This window comes from Rhopilema esculentum, chromosome 14 (genome assembly GCF_057945365.1).
Source record: "Rhopilema esculentum isolate cy_ngs chromosome 14, ASM5794536v1, whole genome shotgun sequence".
Lineage (NCBI taxonomy): Eukaryota > Metazoa > Cnidaria > Scyphozoa > Rhizostomeae > Rhizostomatidae > Rhopilema > Rhopilema esculentum.
Genome location: NC_142828.1, coordinates 11,429,544 through 11,452,021, shown reverse-complemented (window position 1 = coordinate 11,452,021; position 22,478 = coordinate 11,429,544). Strand labels below are relative to the sequence as shown.

Genomic DNA, 22,478 nt, shown 5'->3' with positions numbered 1-22,478 from the left:
GAACAGGTTTCTTTTCTCTTGTAATACTATGAAGACCATGCCCTAGCAAAAAGTGTTTACTGTGATAAACTTTCTTTTTGTTAAACCTTGTAAAAGATATGCCGGGTATGGATTGAACAATCAATTGGCAGTTTCACTATTTTGGTGGCTCTTCTTTTGTATCAGGCACTGCAGAAAAAAACCGAATCCACTGCCTGTCTCCTTTAAGTAAGTTAATCAATGCTGAAAGGCCTAGCAAGTTCTGGAGTCGCATTTGCAAACTTAATAACATCTTCATGAAGATAATGCGCTGCTTGCTCAATTACGTGACTACAATCATTGAATTATGTATGATGGCCGATAGCACTTGCATTAACCAGGGGCGGATACAGAAAAAAAGTTGACGGTTGCACATTAACATTTCTCAGCAGGCAGTTTAGGGAACCTCCCTCATGGTCAAGGAGCAATGATGGGGCCACAGCCCCAGAGGACCAGAGGAACAGCTAGTTCTAATTTTAAAGGTAAAATGCCTTGAAATTTATCATGTCGATTTTTTTCAACCACCAAAAACAAAAAAATTATGTTATTCATCACTTTGCTCAAGAAAATCATCTTGATTTTTGTTCTGAAATATTATTCAAAATGCTATTTGTTTGCTAAGCAAGACTTATCCACTTTAGTAGGTTAGAAGGGGATGCAACAAGCACAGTTGACACTGCATAGCAGGATAAAGCACAGGTGGCGGATACTCTGTAGGAAAAGCTGCAGAGAAGGTCCCGATTTGGTGTATGGAGCTGTTTGTAGTTTTGAGAAATAAGTTATGAGTTTTGCGCATGCGCGGTAGATTCTATGGTGATGTTAGTGTTGGATTTGAAATAAGGGTATTTGATTACCCTCCCTGACTTGAAGTATGACCACTGCAAAAGAGCCCATTTGAAGTTCACAACCGTTTAGAGGCGTATAACAGAAACATTCTAATTCACTTCATTAATCTTTAAAGTAAAATAAACAAACATGGCTAAGTATTGAAACTACACTTACGTTCAAAAAGTATTGGGACGAATTCGATAAACGAATTAGGGCGTTCCGTTGGATTCGGTTTTGCAACGGAAACTTTTTCAGATTTAGGCAGTCTTTCTACAAATAATCTAGGCCCAAGTTTCCCCAAAATGGAATAAAAAGTTGACAAAATGCTTCAACTTATGAAGAATAACCAAGAAAACACAGGATTCTTTCGATTTTCCTGATTATAACAGCAAAATATGCAGAAGGGCTGAATGGCCTAACAATGGCAAAGTCACATGACCTTCCAAAAATTTTAGAGCTGTCCAAACAAATACAACTTTTTAATTTCACGTTTGCATAACAAATAAAATTATTAAAGAAATTATAAAATCAAACTTTTAAGCTTCAAAAAATTTATTAAATTATTGCATTTATTCAAGCTACTTTTAAAATTGCGTAACATTAAAGGAGAAGCCATTGTACTCATCGTCGATGAGTAATTTTTGCTTTGAGAGAGCATTTTCTTCTTATAACGCTGGAAAATTTGTATTTTTCATGACTTCTATAGCCATGTTTTTGCTTATGTTCCATTATTTAGCTTCTTTTACATGACAACATAATATCTAGTAAGGATTCAAACCTATTACTTCGCAGTTCCCTCAGTAAAGACCTGTCGTCCCTCGGCGTCGTAAACTTCTTTGGTCTGCATACCCTTGGTAAATTTTGTTCTGTTCTTGTGCGGAAAAACTTTTTACATACCAGAAAAGCTGCACTCATTGAGCAGCCCAGAATTGATGCAATATCGCAAAATCCATTTACTTTATTATAGTAGAAAGCACTTTGTATACGCTTCTCTTAACTCAGTTCTTGAGTTTTCAGAGCTTCCATGTTTTCGTCTCGAGACCTATAGAAATTTTATGGTAGATGTATTTTTAATTTTTTGGCGTACATAAAAGGCTTCAAAATATCAACAATGTCTTGTGAAAATTTCATGGAAATAACTGCCGTACTTTTTTAATGAGAAAGATTTTAAAAAAGTCTTTCCGAATTTGTTGCATAAAATGTCTTCGAAGTTTCGAAGGGTGTCCCAATACTTTTTGAACGTAAGTGTACAATGGAGCTACTAACAGAAATTAATGAAGTATGTTTACAAATATCCATAATTTTATCACAATGGTGAAGTGCCTTACCATTATCAACAAAGTTGCATAGTCCTTCAAGACCACCATTATTGTTAATCCAAATAGTCACTTTATCACTCATTAAAACGATTACTAGTCCAACTTTGATTCCTTCTTTAATCGATTCATCATTGCAGGTTTTCTGAACCTCCAAGGCGAATGCGAACATCACGACTATTGGCCCCCAACTGATCCCATCATCGAGAATAATATCATTTAAATCAGCAACAGCATTATGTAATTGTTCATGAATACCATCAAGTGACATTATCAAACCGCTTTCATCACAAATCTTTTGTAAGTCTGTAATAGCTCTTTTAATTGCCAAGGCAACTCAATTCCACTGTGCTTTTATCAACATCATCATTAATCAAAACAATCCCCGCAACCCTTTCAATTGACACACCAAACATTTTCAAAAACCAACAACGACGAGATTCAGAACTAAATGGAAAGTTAACTGCAACTTTATTTATAATGTAGTAATCGAACTGCTGACGTGATATTCGAACTGTATTCTGATTGGTTGAAGCTGATGTGATATTGGAACATTCGAATCAATGTAAAGAGTATATAAGTGGGAATTAGCTGCAGGTGTTCAGATGAAAAAGTAGTTCCAAACAAGAAGGTCAAGATGTACAGATTCAAAAGAGTACTCGCAATCGGGCAAGACCTCATAGAAGAGAATCACATAAATGAAGGTATTGAATATGAGTCTAATATGGTATAATGGTGAATATTTCACAATGAATGAAAACTTTTCATATGAAGAAATATGGGTTGATAATATTCAAGAATAAAGACAGCTGCTTAATGAATAAACATATTAGGAAAGATGCATGAACATATCCCACCATTTACAGCAATATCAAAATTAGGATCAGTATTATGTGTACGATCAACAGAAGACCTTAGTGATGATATAGCATCCTTTAAAGTCCACACAACAATAAATGGAATGTTGAAACCGAATATCGCATGGAAAGAACTGAGAAAATATTCACAATACCTGGAAAGGACTGATAACCTGGTAAACTGTTACAGTTGCGGGTATCTATATAATGGTAATGCTCAATGTGATTGTTTCATGCTTGATCTTGATAGACTGATAAACTGTGAGCTTGTGAGCTTCTATATGCTACCAATGATCAGTGTGACTGTTTCACGCGCAATCTTTATATGTGAGTGGAACAGGAACTTAAAGAGAAGACTGAAGAGAAGATTGAAGAGAAGACTGAAGAGAATGTTGAAGAGAAGGTTGAAGAAATGATTGTGAATGATTGAAATGACCTGAATAGTAGAGCATGAGATGATGAATTCAATGAACCTATTGAAATTATAACTTGAAAAATGAGCCTGTTGAAATTATAACTTAAAAAAATGAACTCATTGATCGTTATTTGCTTATTCAATCATATTATGTTATGAAAGGATGCCATGTGTTGTTGTTTTTTACAAATCTTTATGCAGAATAGTTGCTCGTAGTGCAGGTCAAAATTACACAATTAGTTATAACTAGAAAGGATAAGCGGAGGAGAATTTTGGCTAATAAGAAGAAGAAGAATAATAATGAGCATAGGAATAGTAAAAGAACTATTACCGTAAGAAGAAAGAAGCTTTCAGGCAAGGGGCTGGGAATAAAGCAATTAATATATTTGGAAAAAACATTTATTAAAGGAGCAAATATCTCACGACTGCTAATGACAGCGGCAACAATAGCGATAGATGAAGGACTAGACGCAGCATTCCAAGATGATAAGGAATTTGATGATGCCGTTAAAGTCATCGGCAGAGAAGGAAAGTATAAAAGAAAGAAGGGTAAATTTCCAAGGAGAAGAAATTTAAATTTTGATAAGATGAGTTCAACATTAGCAAGAGCAGCAGCTAAACAAGCTGTTAAAGCAGGTTTGAAGCAAGGGGGAAAGCAATAGCACGAAATGTAACAAAAAAGCTTTAAAACAGGCGGCCATTAAAGGAGCTAAATCACTGGCAAAGGGGGGAGCTGCAGCAGAAGCTAGAGTAGCAATAGACGCGGGAATTCATAAAATAAGAGGGTCTGGGAAAGAATAAAAGGAATAAAACCAAGACAGAAAAGAGGAAGAAGAGGACCTGTGAAACGAAAGACAACAAGAAAATCAAGTAGTTTAATCGCAAAGGAACTGAAAATACCCTGTGTTCCCTGAAAAAAACTGAGGTAATCAATAAACTTGAGACCTGCAATTGATGCTGAGATGACCTTTTCAGAGCTTGTGGCGATTATACTGGTAGTGTAAGGTCCTTAATAGAAAGGGGGTCTTAATAATTGGAGAAGGGGTGGTCAGAAGTTTTTCAAAAAATGAATAAGCAGAGTAAGTGGGGGGAGTCTGAAATGTGAAAAATCCGAAAAATAACGTGATGATTCTTTTTTGGGGTCAAATGAGATTTTCTTCTGAATACAATCGATAGCAAAATGACAATCATCACCATGTAATAATGTATTGTTGCATTACTAAAATGAGCAGGCTAATTATCATTGTGTACATCAGTCAGGCCTATGTAATTTTTTTCGGATGTTATACTACTTTTCTATGTTAAAACTTTTGTACAATGCAACCTTTTCATTTAAGAGAAACTTTACAGAAATTTCACACCTGAAAGAACAAAGGACAAATGAAATAAGGGATATGAATGATTGCATATAAAGATTAATAAGCGAATAAGCTCCGGTGGGGTCAGAAAAAAATCGAAAAACTAATAAGCGTCCCCCCTTCTATTAAGGACCGTTTGTCTAGATTGCCTAGTAAGTGATACATGTCATAACCTTTGAGATTTTAGCAAACTACTGGGATAGTGTGTTTTTAGCAATGATGTTGAGGTTGTTTAGGTTTCAGTGACTGAATGCAGCACCTCTATACAGTCTTGTGGTGTGACAGTGATCTTTTACCTTACACATATTTCCATCATTTTTGTTAAAAGCAGTGTTGCAACATTAGCAGTTGGCTGCACTTGTCTACTCTTTAACTGTCTATAATTAAGCTCCATCATTGGTACTGTCTTTTTGAATATCCCCCTTATTAAGTAAGTTGTAGTAGTCCATTTGTAGAAGGAAATGGTTTACACAATCTTCAACCGTGTATATCTCCAGGGTATATTGCCATTAAGTTTCTATTGATTTGATGCGAAACGCATAACCTATTAGTATGTGCTCTTGGTATACTGTTGAGTTTTTTGGATTTGTCACCTCTATTAATATGCCTTCAAAGTCTGCGTAAATGATGAATGGTAGAATCATCTTGTTCTTGAAGTTTTTTAATTTTAGTTCATTATCTATTGGGTTTTTTTACGGCTTGAATCTACCCATCTGGTGTGCAAAATTCCGAATGCTTCTTCATTGTTGATTCTCATCTGAATGAATTTAAGCATATGTCACATGTCACATATTTTTTACTCTTCTTACTCTTCACACCCTTGCCATCATCATCACCATCATCATCATCATCATCATCACAGTTATCATCGAATTCGCCTTGCCAACATCATTATACAACCCATATATGTTTATTGATAAGTTGTTACTTGCTTCAAACTTTGCAAGCATATTTTCATTCCCTGGTTTTAAGAGAAACTTTAGGCAACTCGTATCCAGCTCGTGTCCATATGGTCGATATTTGGTGACTCTTGCAGCATTCTTTTCCTGGGGATTTAGTTCTGCTAAGATTGACCACAGGAAACACTTCTTATTTGAGTTTTGCACATTAACAATTGCCTTTTTAGCTGCAATCCACTCTGGTGCTTTGAAAAACCCTGCTGAGTGCCTCCAACACAGGCCATTGGTCTATAATCAAACATTTTCAGCTGCATTCGTCCAAATTTTTTAAAGATCCAACCGCTACCATTTCCAATAAATGTGTCAAAGCTATTATTCAAAGTTTCTATAATCTCGGTTGCTTGACCATTAATATCTGTCAGTGCTCGTTTAAGGAGTCTGTAAACTTCAGTTCTAAATGTAATTTGTGGATCTGTGAATGTGTCTTCTAACATCTTTTTGAATTCAACATCCAAGGCCACATAGTAATTTACGCCTTCATTATAATTTTGAAGATATATGTAACATTGTCCATGATGTTTCTTGCAATATCTTGCACCAACAATCCTTGCAAAAGACCTAGCACCTCCAACTATTGTATGGTGATTGTGCATAGTTCTCATATGATTGTACATATTCTGCACTCTCCCAAAAGAACTTTAAACAAGTTCTACATTGATGTTTACCCCTCTTACTATCACCATCACTGCGTTCATCTTCTCCATCAATTTGTTCCTCAAAACTTCGCTTTATCGTTACTCTTTGTGATTCACAAACCAACTGATTTTTTTGCTTTGCTTGCCCACTTATATATCTTAATAATTCAAATACCACGTCAGCAATGATGTTGAATTCAGATCAATCGGAATTAATTTTTATTTTTAGGATGTTGCTATCAACCAATCAGAATCAGTGTTATTTTTAGATGTTTGCGTCAGTTTCAACCAATCAGAATACAGTTCCAATGTCACATCAGCAATGACGTTGGCTTCAGCCAATCAGCATGTGTTTATTTTTAGGATATTGCTATCAACCAATCAGCCTCAGTTTTAATTTAAGATGTTCGAATACCACATCAACTGTTCAAGATGTCGTGCTACTATATCACATCAGCAGTTCGAATTGTGTCATTATTTGTCAAAATATATGATTATATATTTGCAGTTGTGTAGATACAATGAAACTATTTTTTTGTATTCCAATTAAAAACTAACACAATATATTTAATAAAATGTACCATTCATACCAAAAAAGACACAGGGTCAGTGAGTTCTGGCTATGCATTGCACTAACAATATACAACATTTAATTATACTTACTAACAAGAGAAATGAACACAATAATTTTAGAAAGACTAAAACGTACCAAAGGTGTGTCTTGAGATAGACGTCAGAAACGATAAATTATAATTAAATAACTAAAATACAAAACTAAACTGCACCTGCTCCAACTTTTTTGTTTCGAGATGCATTTCTGAATCAAATCTATGGTAGATAACATCTCCATAGCCTAGGTGTGGCCTTAAATAAAGTTTATAGACTTGGTCGAGAACGTCCCTGAAGACATATTTGGAACGATATTTTATCAACCCAATACCTCTTCGTGCCTTCAGAATTGCTTCTCTTAAATGACTTTGAAAACCAAGTTTGTAGTCTAAAATCGTCCCAAGGTGCTTGTGTGCTGAGCATGATTTTATATCATCATTCCCCAATTTGAGAATAGGATGGAATAGCTTAGTTTTTTCAAGAAAACTTCCCCTGTTTTATCGGCATTGAAAGACATCTTCCACTCCCATGCCCTTATTCTGATCTTTTCAAGTTCACGATTTAAGTCTGAGACTGTGATATATTCATTTTTTACAATGGAAAAAGAGACGTATCATCAGCAAAGTGCTTTGCTCTACACAAAACATTTTCAGGGAGATCACTGAGCCCTGGGAAACGCAGCTGAAACTGAAGACCAGTTGGTTTATGGTTGAATCACCAGGGTAAAATCCAGATTGGTTTAGAGTCATTAGGCTATGGTCACATAAATGCTTATATATAGCACCAAACAGAAGTTTTTCAAATACCTTTCCAAAGATTGGAAAAAGGAAAATTGGCCGATAGTTGCTTTTGCTGTTTGCTGTTCTTTTTATGAACAGGAATTATGCTTGCTCTCTTCAAGGAAGTTGGGTAAACACCAGTTTCTATACGCTTTTCCAGGGTCAAGCAGAGAGGCTCTACTATCGCACTATCACAGACCTTTACAATGGAGATGGAGATATTATCACAACTGTGTGCCTTATTTGCATCTAGAGAGCGAATTATATTAAGTATCTTTTCTCTATCTACATCAACATTCTGTAGTAAAGTAGGACACCTTGGCCCAAAAGCTGCTACCTGTATGTATGACACCGTATTGTTCTACGAAATAATCATTGAATAAATTTGCCATAGCTTCAAGATAAGTGACAAAAAGGCCATTTTCTACAATTGGCGGTATATTAACTATTTTTTTTTGCCAATGATCTCATTCAATAAGCTACAATACAATTTTTCACAACTTTTTTACGTTGGGACCCGGATTTGTATGAATGTCTCCAGACGAAAATAGTAATATATCTAGGAGGTAGCGTTGCCCAGGTAGGAAATTTTCGAGGCAGTTACTGACAAGCATGATATAGATAGTGTTTTTCAATAAGAAAATCATTTATTAACTTCCATTTTGTAGATATTCTTACTTAAGATATTCAAAATAAGATGAAAGTAGATTATAGCGGATGAATTCAAGCGTGACAGGACATAGGTAATGATCACGGGTTGTGAGCTCATTGGAATGAGATGTGACCATAGCCAAACAACTACAATTGAGATCGAAGCGGTGAAAACTGATAGCCACATGAAGAAGTACAAGTAGACCGGACATCCTGATACACTCAACAACAATTCGATAATTGGGAGGACACGATAAACTCTTGTGATATGCAGGAATCTGCAATAAGAAATCCCTACACGCCACTCGTTCACTCCTACAGGCATTTTATTATAACAGATACACTTTGCATGTTTGGTCATTCTGCGAACACGTCCCATATCAGAACCATCTTTGCAATAGAAGTAACAGCAGCAGCAATTTAAAACAAAAATCATAATCATAATGGGATTCTAAGTAAGTGAAGAAGAAACAAATTAACTGATAGCGAAATAATACCATTGACATCGTAGTTTTTGCCTATTGGGACGAGAGAATGGGAAAGGTGATGTAGTTAAGTAATAACTGTCAAATTTCACACTCTGTGTACTTTTGGGAAATTCATTGACAACATAAACAACAGGCAGTAAAAATGATACGGGGCTATTCGGAAAAAGTGCTCTCCTTTGGAATGAGGTCACTGGAATTTGCTAAGCAGTTACGTCACAAAAAGCTATTCATTCATAAATTTCTAACAATTTTTTTCCCTATGAATTTCCCTTAAAAAAATTTCTCATATAATCATGTAGACCAAGGTATTTTGTGTCTACTTAAATGGAAAAGAAGATGAACAAGAATAATGATATTAGCTTTTGTAAACCAACTAGACCTGCATTCGCAGTGATTCCCAGGAATTAACAACCCAATCACCCAAACACAAATATGAATGAGAAGGGAGGGTGGGCAAGGAAGGACCCTCTGCGATAATCACAAAAAACAAACAATCCCTAATATCACGTCAAGTTTCTACCTTACTTTAGGAGAAGAGAAACCATTTTTTCTATTACACAGCGAATCTGATCCACAATCGCTTGCATCTAATCCACAATTCATTTCATTTACTATGTTTCCCTATCTTTTTTACACAGTCCTCCTTATTGTCATTGGTAGGTAAGGGGGACTTTATCAAAACGCAAGCAGACGCATCTACTGTACTGTTCATTATCCTCGATCTTTCTATGAAGATGATCTACGACAACCAACGTGTTTTCCGAACTCGGTCCTTTGTTCTAGCTTGTCGATTCTTGATTCAATTTTGGAAGCTCTTTCCCCTACCTTTTCTTTGATTTTTTTCCCAAGTTTATTTACCAGGTCGTTCATTAGTCTGTCTATTGTTTCTGCGGACGGCAATTTGGCAAAGTCTTTGTGAATAAGAGCAAGAGCTTCCTCAAATTGTGGTTGGCTGCCTTGGCCACGCCTTCCAGTCTGATACTGCTTGCTAGGTCCTTTTGATGCAATTGCCTTTTCCGCCATTTTTCAAGTTTTAGTTTGCCCAAACATTTAATGCCATAGTATCATTCAGTTTGATGACATGAAATCTTACTAAAACATTCCCACATCTTGAAACCAAAACACGTCTACACCCCAACCACGACACTCCAGATTCGCAGTTACATCCCAGACTCAATAAGAAATGAAACTATGGATGAATACTATGAGTGAAACTTTGGATGAATACTAAAACTATGTATTGACCAACTAGCAATTAAACTATGTATGAACACTAAAACAAATATGCAACACTAAACTATGAATTAACATTAGAACTATGAATTATCAATAAAATCATTAATTAACACTAAACAAAGGATCACCATTAAAACTATTTGGACCAAAACTAATCAATGCCGAAAACTCTCAATTAACACTAGAACTACCAACAACTATTAAACTAAAAACTGAATTACGAATTATAACTAGCCAACATGGAAATCAACTTCTCCTCCGTCATGGTTGAGCAGCTTGACTACTGCAATATTGTTAAACCTTGATAGGTCATCTATTGTCCTGTTGATTAAAATATGGTCGATCATGTCCTGGATTGATATTAGCGGCATAAAAACTATTATTTCAATGAACACACAGCTCTGGTCTCCAACTGCCCGGCACGTTGGACACGTGTCTGCATTATTTGTCCACAACAGCAGACGTATGCCATGGTAATCAATCTTACAGGCACTCCACCTGTATATGATGTCCTGGTTGTCAGCACCATGCCCCTCCATGCATATTGGGCATTTTGCTTCTTTTATGAATACTTGATCGTTCGAGAGATTTTTTTCTGGTAAGTTGCTTTTTAAGTATTTCATACCAGCATATTAATCAGCTACTTTTTCCTGTTCTAATGTTGATTGTGCTCTTACAGCTTCTACTTCGGCAACTTGCCCAACTATTGGAGTTGACGATGATATTGGGGTTACTGGAGCTATTGCGTGTGGTGGAGTTGCTTGCGATTGCCCCTCAGTCGTAGCTCCACCTTCTCCAATTCCATCGTCCCCGATTTCTCCTACCAACACCTCCTCGTCTGATGAGATAATTTTATTGGCGACGCCCGTGATGATAATGCTAGTGGTCTTCCAGTTTCAATTGGTCTTCCAATTGGTCGAAATTCTCCAGCATATCCAACACATAGTTGAAACAAAATATCTTGAGATCCTAAAGTTTACACCTCTTCTGTATTTGTAAAGAAAATTTGGAGTTTCTCCTTCACAACTTTCAACCTAATCCACTCTCTTCCCAGTGCTTACAGACTTTTTGTGCTGCAAAAATGTGTTTCTCTTGTTTAGCTTGTTTCTCTATCTGTACCATCAGGATGTAGCCCATACATATTATAAAGAACTTTCATTGATACAGCTTGATTTTCGCAGAGCACTTTGAAATTTAGACATTCAATGACAGAATTGTAATCTCCTTCGAGGATTTGGGAAATTGACTAGACTTTTTTCCTGTGAATTCTTTATAGAAAGGTTTTTGACAATTGAATTATTATGCAATTAGGTCAAAGCCATTTATTCTTTCGTAATACAAGCTATGATCTTTGTTTGCCTCTGCTGCTTGCTTGAGAGTTGTAACCGCTTGTTCAATTGATATTGTAAAGGGCCAAAAATTTTTTACTCTTTCGGATAAACACCCCTGTTATCAGCTCCAACTGACACCTTTGCTCTTATTGGACGAGAACAGCTTGCCGATGGCTTATCTATACTTTAAATGTCAGTCTTGTGGTTATGCTTACAACAAGGCTCGAGATCAATGCAATGTTTTGTTGTGTCAATATGTTCAGGAACTGTCCCGCACTGTAACGCATGATGACTTTGCCTACCTAGTTCTTCTTGCAACAGCTTTGTAGCATAGATTTTCTTTCTATTTACTTCAGAAACTAATTTAATCTTACTGCGCAGACTTTCGTTCTTGTTGTAGTGGACTATACAATTCATTGTATCCATCTATACACTAAGAAATTAAAACTACTCTACCACAAAACATAGTAAAAGACAAAATCCTTAATTCCATCATTTGAAATGTTATATTATGCGACATCTATAACCAAGACTATATTGACAGTACCAAGGCATAGACAACTAGCATGGAGATGATGGAATACAGAGCTTAACGGCATTTTCTTGAGTTGTAAAATACTAGCAGCATTGTTTTGATATATTGTAACAAAGAGCAAAGAATTCCATATAAAGTCAAGGGTAGATCGTGGGTAGATTGTAATCGCGTGACCATTTTAATTAAGAAAAAGTATCGTTTTCAACTGAATGTACTCAAAACAGGTCTTAACTACTCTTATCAAGCAAAGAATGTAACTTGTGTTGTTTCCAGAAGGAAATATTCAATCTTCACTTGCACAGGAAATTACGTCTGCTCACTATTTCAGCCCCATTTTCACCTTTAAGGTCCCAGCAGATCACCGTTCATCATCTGTTTTCTTAACTTTTACATGTGTGGGTACTTGAAACAACCACCGCAATATATTTCGCATCCAAGTGGCACCTATCTCAAAATTAACCTGGTCTAATGCTCCCTAAGATCCGAAACAGTTAAAAGCACAGAATAACAGAAAGAATCTCCTACTTTCTGTAGGTTGTTCGATAAGATCAGAAGATAAGCCTAGAAGAAAGTTATCTGGAGAAAAAAATGTATAATTCTTTTCGCAATTTTACTATACATTGTAAATTTTCAATAATTTTTAGCTGAAAAAGCAATCTTCAAACTTCTACATAGCTTGTCACAACTATTTGAATTCTAGTTATTCAAAAAATTCTATCACCTTTTCTGGCATTTTCTAGTAGTTGTAGCAAAACCTTGAATTTAAGTGTCTCCCTTCTAAAAGCTGAGTATACAGCTCTTTTTCCCATTTTGGTGGTAATGTTGGTCACTGTTGAAAAAATGCTACTGAAAAAATACAACAAACCTCTTCTTCAGTTTCATTGAATGACGCTTGAGAATTAATTTCATTTCCATGAACATCTCTGCTTTTTAAATTCCCAAGCCAAAATGCAGAGTGGCATTGATTAACAGCAAGCATTGTCTAGAGATGAATTCAAATTTTAAATAGGTCAGCATAGACGTTTTAGTGCAGTTACATGTATATGTATGATAAAAGTTTCTGAGAAAGGCTTATACTCAAAAGAAAAAAAAGAGGCAACTGTTTTTGCACAGGTGGCTTAAAAAACACCCGTCGCTCAGTTCTTCAAGTAGTTTGGCTCGGCAGAGTCATTCTTGTGGGGGCACTATGAACCGGATTTTGATTTTGACAAAGTGCACCAATTAAAAATTGGACAGATCCCTTGTGGAAATAATATCCTCCTGTCAGCCTACAACTACAAAGATTAATAGATAGTTATATGGCTCTTAGTGATAGGGAGGAGGCTGGGAGTGCCACAACAAACCATAGAAATAGGAAGTTGGTCGAGGCTATGAAAGGATGGTGGGATAAAGCTTGATTTTAGGCTTAAAAGTAGAAATCTGGGAGGAAGAGAGTGTCAAGCATTCTAAAGTTTACCAGCTTTGTGGTGGAAAGATGAATGGTAGGGCAGAGTTCCTGAATATAACATGGAGACTTGGAAAGGGATGGCGAGGGGGGAGTTTCTGGTGTATTTTACAGGTCTTGGTGGACCAGGGATAATATCTCTGATCTCCTTGCAGCAATGAAAACAAGAACAAAATATTGATAGGTTAGCTATACAAGTTAACAGTTGTAGACGAGGATAATGGCTTTTTGCCTAATTTTGTCAAGAAAACATTAAGTAGCACCATCCAAAATATGCGAGCAGAACGCATAAGAAGGACGAATTTGGGATTTGTAAATAGCTTAAAGATGTGAGGTGAGAAGAAACCACATTTAGCAATAAAAGAAGTGTGATATTTTAGATTACGTTTCGATGATACAGAGAAGTCCAGCTTTGAATAGGGAGTATAAACATCCTTTTTCAGTGCCATTCATGTTAGCTAGGAAAAAGTCTGGGCTACTCTGTGGCAGTGGCAATGAACATTTTGGAGGCAATTGACCTTTTAGAGAGAAAACTGTTGATCTGCACGATAAAAGTCCGGTGGTGAAAATACCTAGGGAGATGTTAAAAAGGGAGACAGTTTTTTGCGGTACAGAACTTGGAAACGGTTTTGTAAAAAGCAAAAATTCTATATCATAAAGGCTAAAAGCTTTTTCATCTGACACTCCTCAGGGCATGAAAGGGCAGAAAAAGGGTTCCAAAAACACGATGAAAAATATATACTCAGTTGTGGATCAAAATGAGCCAATCAGAAAAACCCAAGCACAAAACCCGTATGGTTTTCCAATCAGTGCCGCCTGTTAAAAAAAAGTACCAATAAAGTCGAAGCGAGAAAACGAGCTCCTTCTGTCCTCTCAATGGCGGCTTTTTAGTTTTTATATAGGCCGATTTCAAAACTGCTAGATGGAAAGACAACCAGGCTCTGACAATTATCTGAAGATGTTGTCATTACAGAGTTTTGCACAATCTGGGTTCTAAGGACCATGTTATTTTATCCTATCCCCCAATCTTTGGATCGTTTGTCCTACGTAGCCAGAGTCACATTGGCACGTAAATTCATTAACAACGAAACTTTTATGGTTGGTAGGAACGCTATCCTTTTGAATGAATGAAAGGGCCCTCCTAGTGCTGTAAACCATACGGGGATTGACAGCAAAGAAACATTTTGTGATGACTTGCTTAATCTGACTCTCAAATCCCATAGAAGTGTTACCAATCAACGGTAGCTTCAGATAAGCTGGACACTTTTGCGGACCAAACTTTTGTACAGCTGAAAAACTTGTGATCTTCTCCTCAGTATAAGACAAAATGATATCTTCTGGAGAGCCGTTTCTGGAGAGTCTGGAAAGATCGTTTTAAGCTTTTCCAGTTCAGCGTGAAGTTTAGATTTCAAGCAGATCATGAGTGCCCTATGTACTAAAGTTTTGACTGATCGGAACAGTAAAAGTGGTTTTGAAGAACAGGGTACAAAACTTCAGAAAGCCAGTTGTGCTCAACCAAACATCAACAAGATGGATCTAATTGGAACGTTCTGCTTGTGTACTTTAGGGAGGCCATACATTTTTGGTCGTTGAGAGCCCGTGGGTCATATCCTATCATAAATTTCTGTCGTCAACACTTTTGAGTTGACCAGTTTCAACAAACGTTTTTGGAGTTTCCGCTCTAGTTTGGCCGTTTGGTCCTGTGTTTTGACATTACCCAATTTGGCAAATTTTTCTTTGTCCTCCTAGTTTTTTTCAAAACTCTTGATAGGCCATCAGTAGTTCTAAACCAACAGCAGCCATCTAAAAAAGTAGATACTGCGAAGCTGGTAAAACGGAGCTAAATTGAATAGTTGGGTGTACATTTTATCTGACTTCAGTGGCTTAGATAGGAAAATTCGTAGGAGGAGCGAAAAAAATAGATTTTCCGGCAGAAGTCTAAAAAGCATTTTAATCTTTTCATGAATCTGAACACACAACAACTAGATTAGAAATGAAATGACTCAGTAGATAAAGTCTAATCGTTTATTCCAAGTCAAGTGTCAAAGTGGTCTTTTTCTTTAAAACAGATTTTTAAGAAGAGTACTTTATTGAAAAAGATTGCCAATCTGATTCAGAAAAACAGAATAAAATAGTTATATTCAGCTTTGAAACAACTCCTTTCAAAAAAGTTACACTTGGATAGTATAAAAAAACAACAAAGTGCAATTCCAACAAGATCAGAAAATTTCTGACAAAATAGCAGACTACCTTTTACACAGGGTTTCACCCACTCGAACCCCAATCTTTCCACACCACTGTCTGACTTAAACCAAGTGGTGTGTGTGCCTTTAAGCAGAGCGACTTTAACCTGATATGACTGTAATGACGAAGCTAATGGGCCTACTTAAACATATTCGAGGAGAAAACGTGTGTAATGGCGGTTAGTGTTGTTGCATAAAAAACTATTTTAGCAATAGCAGACTGGGGGCAATGAAGAAAAATCAGCCAAGTCATCAAAATTCTTTTCAGAGTTTTCATGCAGAGAGTAAGAAACATAATATTGCCAAAAATCGGGGATGAACAATTCGCCTACAAAGAGGGAAAGGGCAACGCAAATGCCACCAAAAGAGCAATAGAAACAAAACATGACTTATAGCTTTCCTTCATCGATCATACAAAGGCGTTTGATACCCTTCAGACATAATGAAAATCCTCAAAAACTAGATGTGGAAGGTATGGACCTACAAATCATTATTGGGAACAGATGGCGTCCATCAAACATGATGGTGAAATAGAGCAATTTAAAAAGAAGAAGTGGGAAGTGCGTCAGGGAGGTGTGTTTTCTCCAGACCTGTTCTCAATCTATAGCGAATGCATCATGAGAGAAATAGATGAACTTCAAGGAATTAAGATTGACGGTAACAACATAAATAATCTTCGACTTGCAAATGACACAGTATTAATTGCGACATCAGAAGAAGATCTAAAAATACTAGAAAACAAGTAAAAGAAAAAAGTGAAGAAAAAGGACTGAGTCTCAATGCAGATAAAACGAAGACAATGGTGGTATCTAAGAGTAAGACAACGTTATAACAAGTAAACACTTTCAAATACCTAAATAGAGCTAAATAGAGCCCATTCTAACTTACAGATGTGAAGCACGTATGATCAGAAAAGCAATGGTACGAGCTCCGGCACAGGTTTGAAAGTAGGGGGGCAAGGGAAATTAAGAACACCCATAACAAAAGATTTCAAAAAGCTCTAGAAAGGAAGCGAGAGGTAGTAACATATGAAAGAAAGACTACATAGAAGATGTAGTATTTATGAAAAGGCACTGTCACATTACAAGATAAGTAAGAGATCTACACTGCCAGGACAAAAGTATTGCAACCCCTGCCAAGGCAATCATGCAATACATTTCAATGTTGTCTGATTAAGCTATTCTTTAATCGGCCAATGGCGTGCAAATAGGACAATGAATTCAATTGTTGTGAAAGATAAGATACGTAGCAGCATTATAAACAGAATCAATGCTTTCAAAAGCTGGAAGGACAGATGAGGGAAAAAATTATTAAAGGGCTGCAATTCTGATATGATTCTAACTAAGGTATCATAAACATTAGTATGTTTGGTTGGCATTATTACCTTTACACGGAAAACAAATGTTTCCAGAAACTTCTTGGTGAGAGGTACATGGCCAGTCAAGGTCATATCTTGAACAACCTATAAAAATGAGAGATCAATCACTGAAGAGATGTGTTGAAGTCACTTTACAAATCATTGACATCAATTGCGTACTATTTCTGTGCCAGGTATATTGAGTACTATTGGCTGAAACTAAATTTCACTAAAGGTTTCTAAGATCATATTCAAGTGAATTTTCTGTAAAATTACTTCCAATCTTTATGTACAAAGAATCAGTAAATTCATTGATAATTATATAAACCTACATTTAGGTGGTCAAGTGAGAAAAATAGTTTCTCATAATCTGTCAGCATGGTTAGGGGATCTTTTTCCGAAAGTTTGGGCTTATTAAGTACTCGATGCTAAAGAGAGGGGCTTAATCACGAGGAGGGGGCTTTTCGAGAGGTTGGAGGGTAACAGAATTATAAGGACATTCGTTATTCAATAAAACAAAGCAACATTGATTTGAAAAACTTAAAGCTTACTTTCGCAAAATGTCGAATATTTTAGGGTCTGGCTTGTCATTCTATGAGAAAGTGACCTAAGGCAACTGATGGTCTGACAAAAAACATTCAAAGGAAATAGGGAAATGCAACTGAAGCACAATACCTTTGAGTGCCCACAGAAGTGATGCAAAGACCGAGTGCTTTGCTGCAGGTTCTTTAAAACCCCGTGAACTTCTTCCTGAAATGTAAGACTTTTATGTGTATTGGTGTAACGGAAACTACAATGTTCAGAATACCATAGGACAACATTTGCCAAAAAATAGTTTAATAATAGTTCAAATAATCATCGAAAATAGTTCGTTTCTTACGTTGACTCCCAGAACTATTCCTGGCTAGCTTCCAAAATTGGCAGAGCCCGGTCGTCTTCTTATCTAGGAGTTTTGGCATCGATCTTCATACAAACGACAAAGCCGATATTGTGTAGACAGAAGGAGTTCGTTTTCTCTCTTGGACTCTAGTGGTAATTTTTCTTTAGGCATGCAGCACGGATTGGACAATAATGCCGGTCTTGTGCTTGCATTTTTCTGATTGGCTTATTACGGTCCACAACTGGGTATATAATTTTCATTGTGTTTCTTCGGACCCTTATTCTGACATTCTATGCTCTGAGGAGTGTCAGACGAAAAAGCTTTTAGCCAATATGTTATAAAATGTTTGCCATTTTCAGATAACAAAATATAACACCTGTATTTAATTTCACCAAAAACATGAACAGCCCCTGACAATGATGAGGCTGCTTAGGAAGATCTAAGTCTTCAGCAATACGTAGGGGGCGCCCAGTGCCTCTTTGAAGCATGATAAGTAATATAGTCAAGTAGAATAAGTCAATTAACCATATGATTAAATCGCGCCTCGAGAAAACAATGCTTTGCACATATAGATAGAAATCTACATCAAACAAACAAGTTTGTGATTAACAAGATGGAACCAAAAGGTCAAGACAAATTCTGGACTATAACAAGTTTGAAATCTAGTGGCAACATAATAGCATGAGATTTAATAAATACCTTATTTTTCTTGAGAGTCAAGTCGAGAATAGGCATGCAATATTTAAGAAATGCCTCCAGGAACCGGCAACCATTCTGCATCAAAAGAGGTACATAGCACAGCAACATAATAAAAGAAAACCTAATATTTAATTTACTTTAACAAAAAAATTCATAAGTGAAAGCGTTGAAAAGAAGTAGGCCTGTTGAGGACCAGAATAAGGAAATTGTCAGAAAGGATGCTGTCTTTCATGGTCGAGTAAATAAGAAATGAACCTAGAACAGATTGCAACATAATTTTTTTGGAGCCTTATGTTACTGAATAGCTGTTTTATAACATAGTAAAAGAACGTATAATAAAATCTAACGTGGGAAAAGCTTTGAAATCACAGGTTATTTCTAGAGGTTAAAATCCACCATTCTTGGTTCTTATTGAGTTGGTTATTACATGGTCGACTTACGAAAGGAAGTAACTTTGGTCAGGAGAATATAATGGTAAGTTATTTATAATTTTAAAACCTGAATTGAGTTTTGTCGTCTTTATAAATCGACAGCTTTGGATGTGGTCTAATTTGGGCGTTGGCTGCAAATTCAGACTTCTTTAGGTGTTGCAGAAGATCTATCTTAGTTTGCATTAACTTTTCGTCTGTAAGCATCTAGCCCAGTCCTTTGGATGGAGTTTCTCGTGCTTTTTCTCTCCACAGTTGTACTTTGTGGACTTTAATGTTGGTGGTAGGCTCTGGGCTTCAACAAATGAACTTTATTGGCAACTTTCTTGCAAAATCTTTGAACCGAAGGCTATCAAGGGACATGTGATCGGTTCAGTTGTACAAGCAAACTAAAGTCTTCTCCCTCGCCTTTTTAATGTCTTCTCCTTGACTGCGAGTTTTAAAAATCTTAGCCTGCTGATGAAATTCTTTAATATGTCTCACAATTTTCAAAGTAATTGCTTTTTCCAAGATCCATAGATGAGAGATATACAGAATATGTTGAGAGACTGTTTCTTTCAAAGCTGCTTCGTCCTTAAGATATCCCAAGACATTCACCACTTTGAATTCTGGGTCTTTGTCTGCTGCACGATTTAAGAGTAGGATTAGAAAATCTGTATTATCCCCAACAAATATGGTTTGATTTTCTTTGCTTTCCTAATTGTTCTCTTGACAAGCAAAACTTCTGCATCACTCTTAGCATGAATATTATGTGAGCCAATTACCTTCAATGGAAATTCAGTCATCTTTCACAAGTGCATTGACAGTATCATTTTGCATTCATAGTATTCAACTAAACCTGTTGCAATGCTTCTCAGGGATGTATCGTTTGCAAAGGGATTTTAGCGCCAAAGAACAGGCAAACCATTTTATGTCTTCATGATATCTTCTTTGTGAATTCGTGTCCTTGGCTAGTGCAAATCCTTATGTTGCTCACTGATTTGGTATTCTACCCCATAGTCATAAGAAAGGGATAGTCTGGAAACGAACAACTGTCTTTTGAATTCAGCTATTGTTTGCTTTCCAATGTTGATGCTAACTCGTACCCAGTCTTCTACGTGCACATTATCTTTGGGGACGATTTAGATGCTCTTTTGGCAAATCTTGATACAGATTTACAGATAGAAAGTGAAGCTTTTGATGCTGATTTGAATGTTTTAATGGATGAAATAGAATCAACTCCTCCTGTTGAAGGATTTCCATGCGAGACGTGCGACAAAATTTGCAAAACAAAACGAGGACTAACCCGTCACAGAAATGTAGCACATGTTGATGTTCAGCCAAACGCTGAAGGTTTTGCCATGTCAAATGCTAAAACACCAGAGCAAAAACTTCATCCATTTATCTTTTAAGAAGTTTATTGAAACCAGCGTTGCTAAGTTGGCTTCTGACGAATGTTACTCAGATAAGTTGCGCGCCGAGTTCTCTCAGTACCAAGTCAGTTTTGCTGATGCAAAATTTTCCTACCAGCACGTTAGGGGCGTTATTGGCGATTTCAAGGGAAGCGCTGAAAAGTTCTACCCAGATTTTTACAGATGTGTGTCTTCGGATGAAGCAGTTTTTAAGAATCTTTCCCATTGGGGCTCAGTTATCTTGGGGTTTGAAGTTGCAAATCATGTTTTGTCACATCTAGCTGGTGCTATTGTCAAAGAAGGTAATGTTGGTTCCAGTCAACATGTACCCTTTTCAGTAAAAGAAGTCAATCTTATCCAGTACCTGAGTGGCTTTGTTTTTGGTACAGTTTATCGACGTATCAGGCGATCAAATAACACAAAGAATATGCTTGGAAATCAAAGTCTCAGCATTTTACTTGCTGGAAAGTCAGCTTTAGAAAGCAGCTCGTCTGGAAAAAGCTTGTTCACAAATGCCAAAGATAGAGGGGGGCTTTGGAATGTTACATCTGAGGCATTTAATATCTTTACACTTGTTGAAACAAAGTTCAGGCAGTTTGTGAATACGTTGAGCAAAAGAATTGATAGCAAACAGTTGGTATCTGATTTAATGAAAAATCCGATTGTTTTCGCAAATTACAAGATTTTATGCAATCAAGCTTCAGAGAAAGTCAAGAAGGAAGTAGCATTGAATTTGCGGGAACATATGATAATGCTGTATGTTCGTGTCAGAACATTTTCACATGTTAATGACCAGGTTGAAGTGCATAAAATCCAATCAAGGAATAAGAAATCAAGATCACTTCGCACAGAATTGAAAAAAACAACAGGGAGTCTTGACCAAGGACATTAAGGACCTTATATGTAATGCCCTTTTATGCATGATTATTCACAATTCGTATTCAGTGTTTCATGTGTTAATTGTAGGACCACTCTATATGACATAGGACATCTAGGTATCTTGTTAATTTCAAACAAACTATCTACACAATCTAAAAAACAACAGTTTCATTAATTCAAATCAACTCCTGAAGTATATATAACTTAATACTGCTAGATTATGTGTAATTTTTTCAAAAAAATAGGTTTCTATAGGAAAACATCAACTTTTGAAGGAATCTTAATTGTGTTTGATATACATACACTTAGTGAGTAAAAGTATTGCACGGGTTTGACAATTCAGTAATGGCGACCGCGTTGGCAACAACAAAGCGATCGAAATTCAAACCACTTCTGTGAAGCCATTAAGAGTCTTTTTATGGTTAAAATCTAATCAAACCAAACTTCAAACCGTTGACAACACTTTTAATTTAGAAATTGAAAAAGTTACTTTTTAAAAAATAAAATTTTTTAACTTTTTATTGAACAGTCTCCCAGCTTCGAAACCTTTGAGAGACTTGCCAAAACTTTATCAAAAAGTTTAGTAACAGGTTCTATTAATCGCGACATGATAAGTTCAGAAAAACATTTGCAAGATCACATTAAGGTATTGAAGTACCAAGTTGATCATAAATGGACTTGTATTTGGTGGAATGTGGCATGTTTTAAGCCATTTTATTACGCCTACTCTTTTACAGCTATTGAGGCACTTGAGTGAGCCTGTTTATCGCGGGAATTTTGGTATTTTCATTTGATGAGAGGACGAAATGTTGTTTTACGCAATTTGCAACATTATTTGTTCCCATTGCAAAATGGAAATCGGTTGGAAAAGATGGACTTTACGATTTGTGACACATTTTATTGATTGAATTTTGCTGCAATATATAACGAAGCGGCCGCTGCGATTAGGCCCATTGTGGCTCCAAAAATTTCCGACCAAAACATTTAGCAGATACTCCAACAAAAGTGAGGAAAATGAGCAGTTCTAGACACCCAAGCATAAAGTAAGTACCCCCGAGTTCATTATAAGAAGATATCGCAAATTGGTGCAAAGATGAACTTTTTATTGCAAATGTTTCACTGGTACTTCAATCATCATGGCT

General features: G+C 36.4%; 1 protein-coding gene and 1 pseudogene across 2 annotated transcripts in view; one reads left to right on the top strand and one right to left on the bottom strand.

Moving 5' to 3' along the window:
• LOC135696555 (Fanconi anemia group D2 protein homolog) overlaps nt 1–22,478 on the bottom strand; it is a 101,737-nt gene that overhangs the window by 8,327 nt on the left and 70,932 nt on the right. For both annotated transcript variants that reach the window (XM_065215983.2, XM_089112490.1), the window contains 4 exons: nt 18,639–18,713; nt 17,735–17,809; nt 17,087–17,164; nt 12,881–12,997 (listed from right to left, as the gene is read on the bottom strand). In XM_065215983.2, coding sequence (XP_065072055.2) covers nt 12,881–12,997; nt 17,087–17,164; nt 17,735–17,809; nt 18,639–18,713 — 345 coding nt within the window. The remainder of the gene's footprint in view (nt 1–12,880; nt 12,998–17,086; nt 17,165–17,734; nt 17,810–18,638; nt 18,714–22,478) is intronic.
• Nucleotides 20,266–21,349, top strand: LOC148958574 (uncharacterized; annotated as a pseudogene).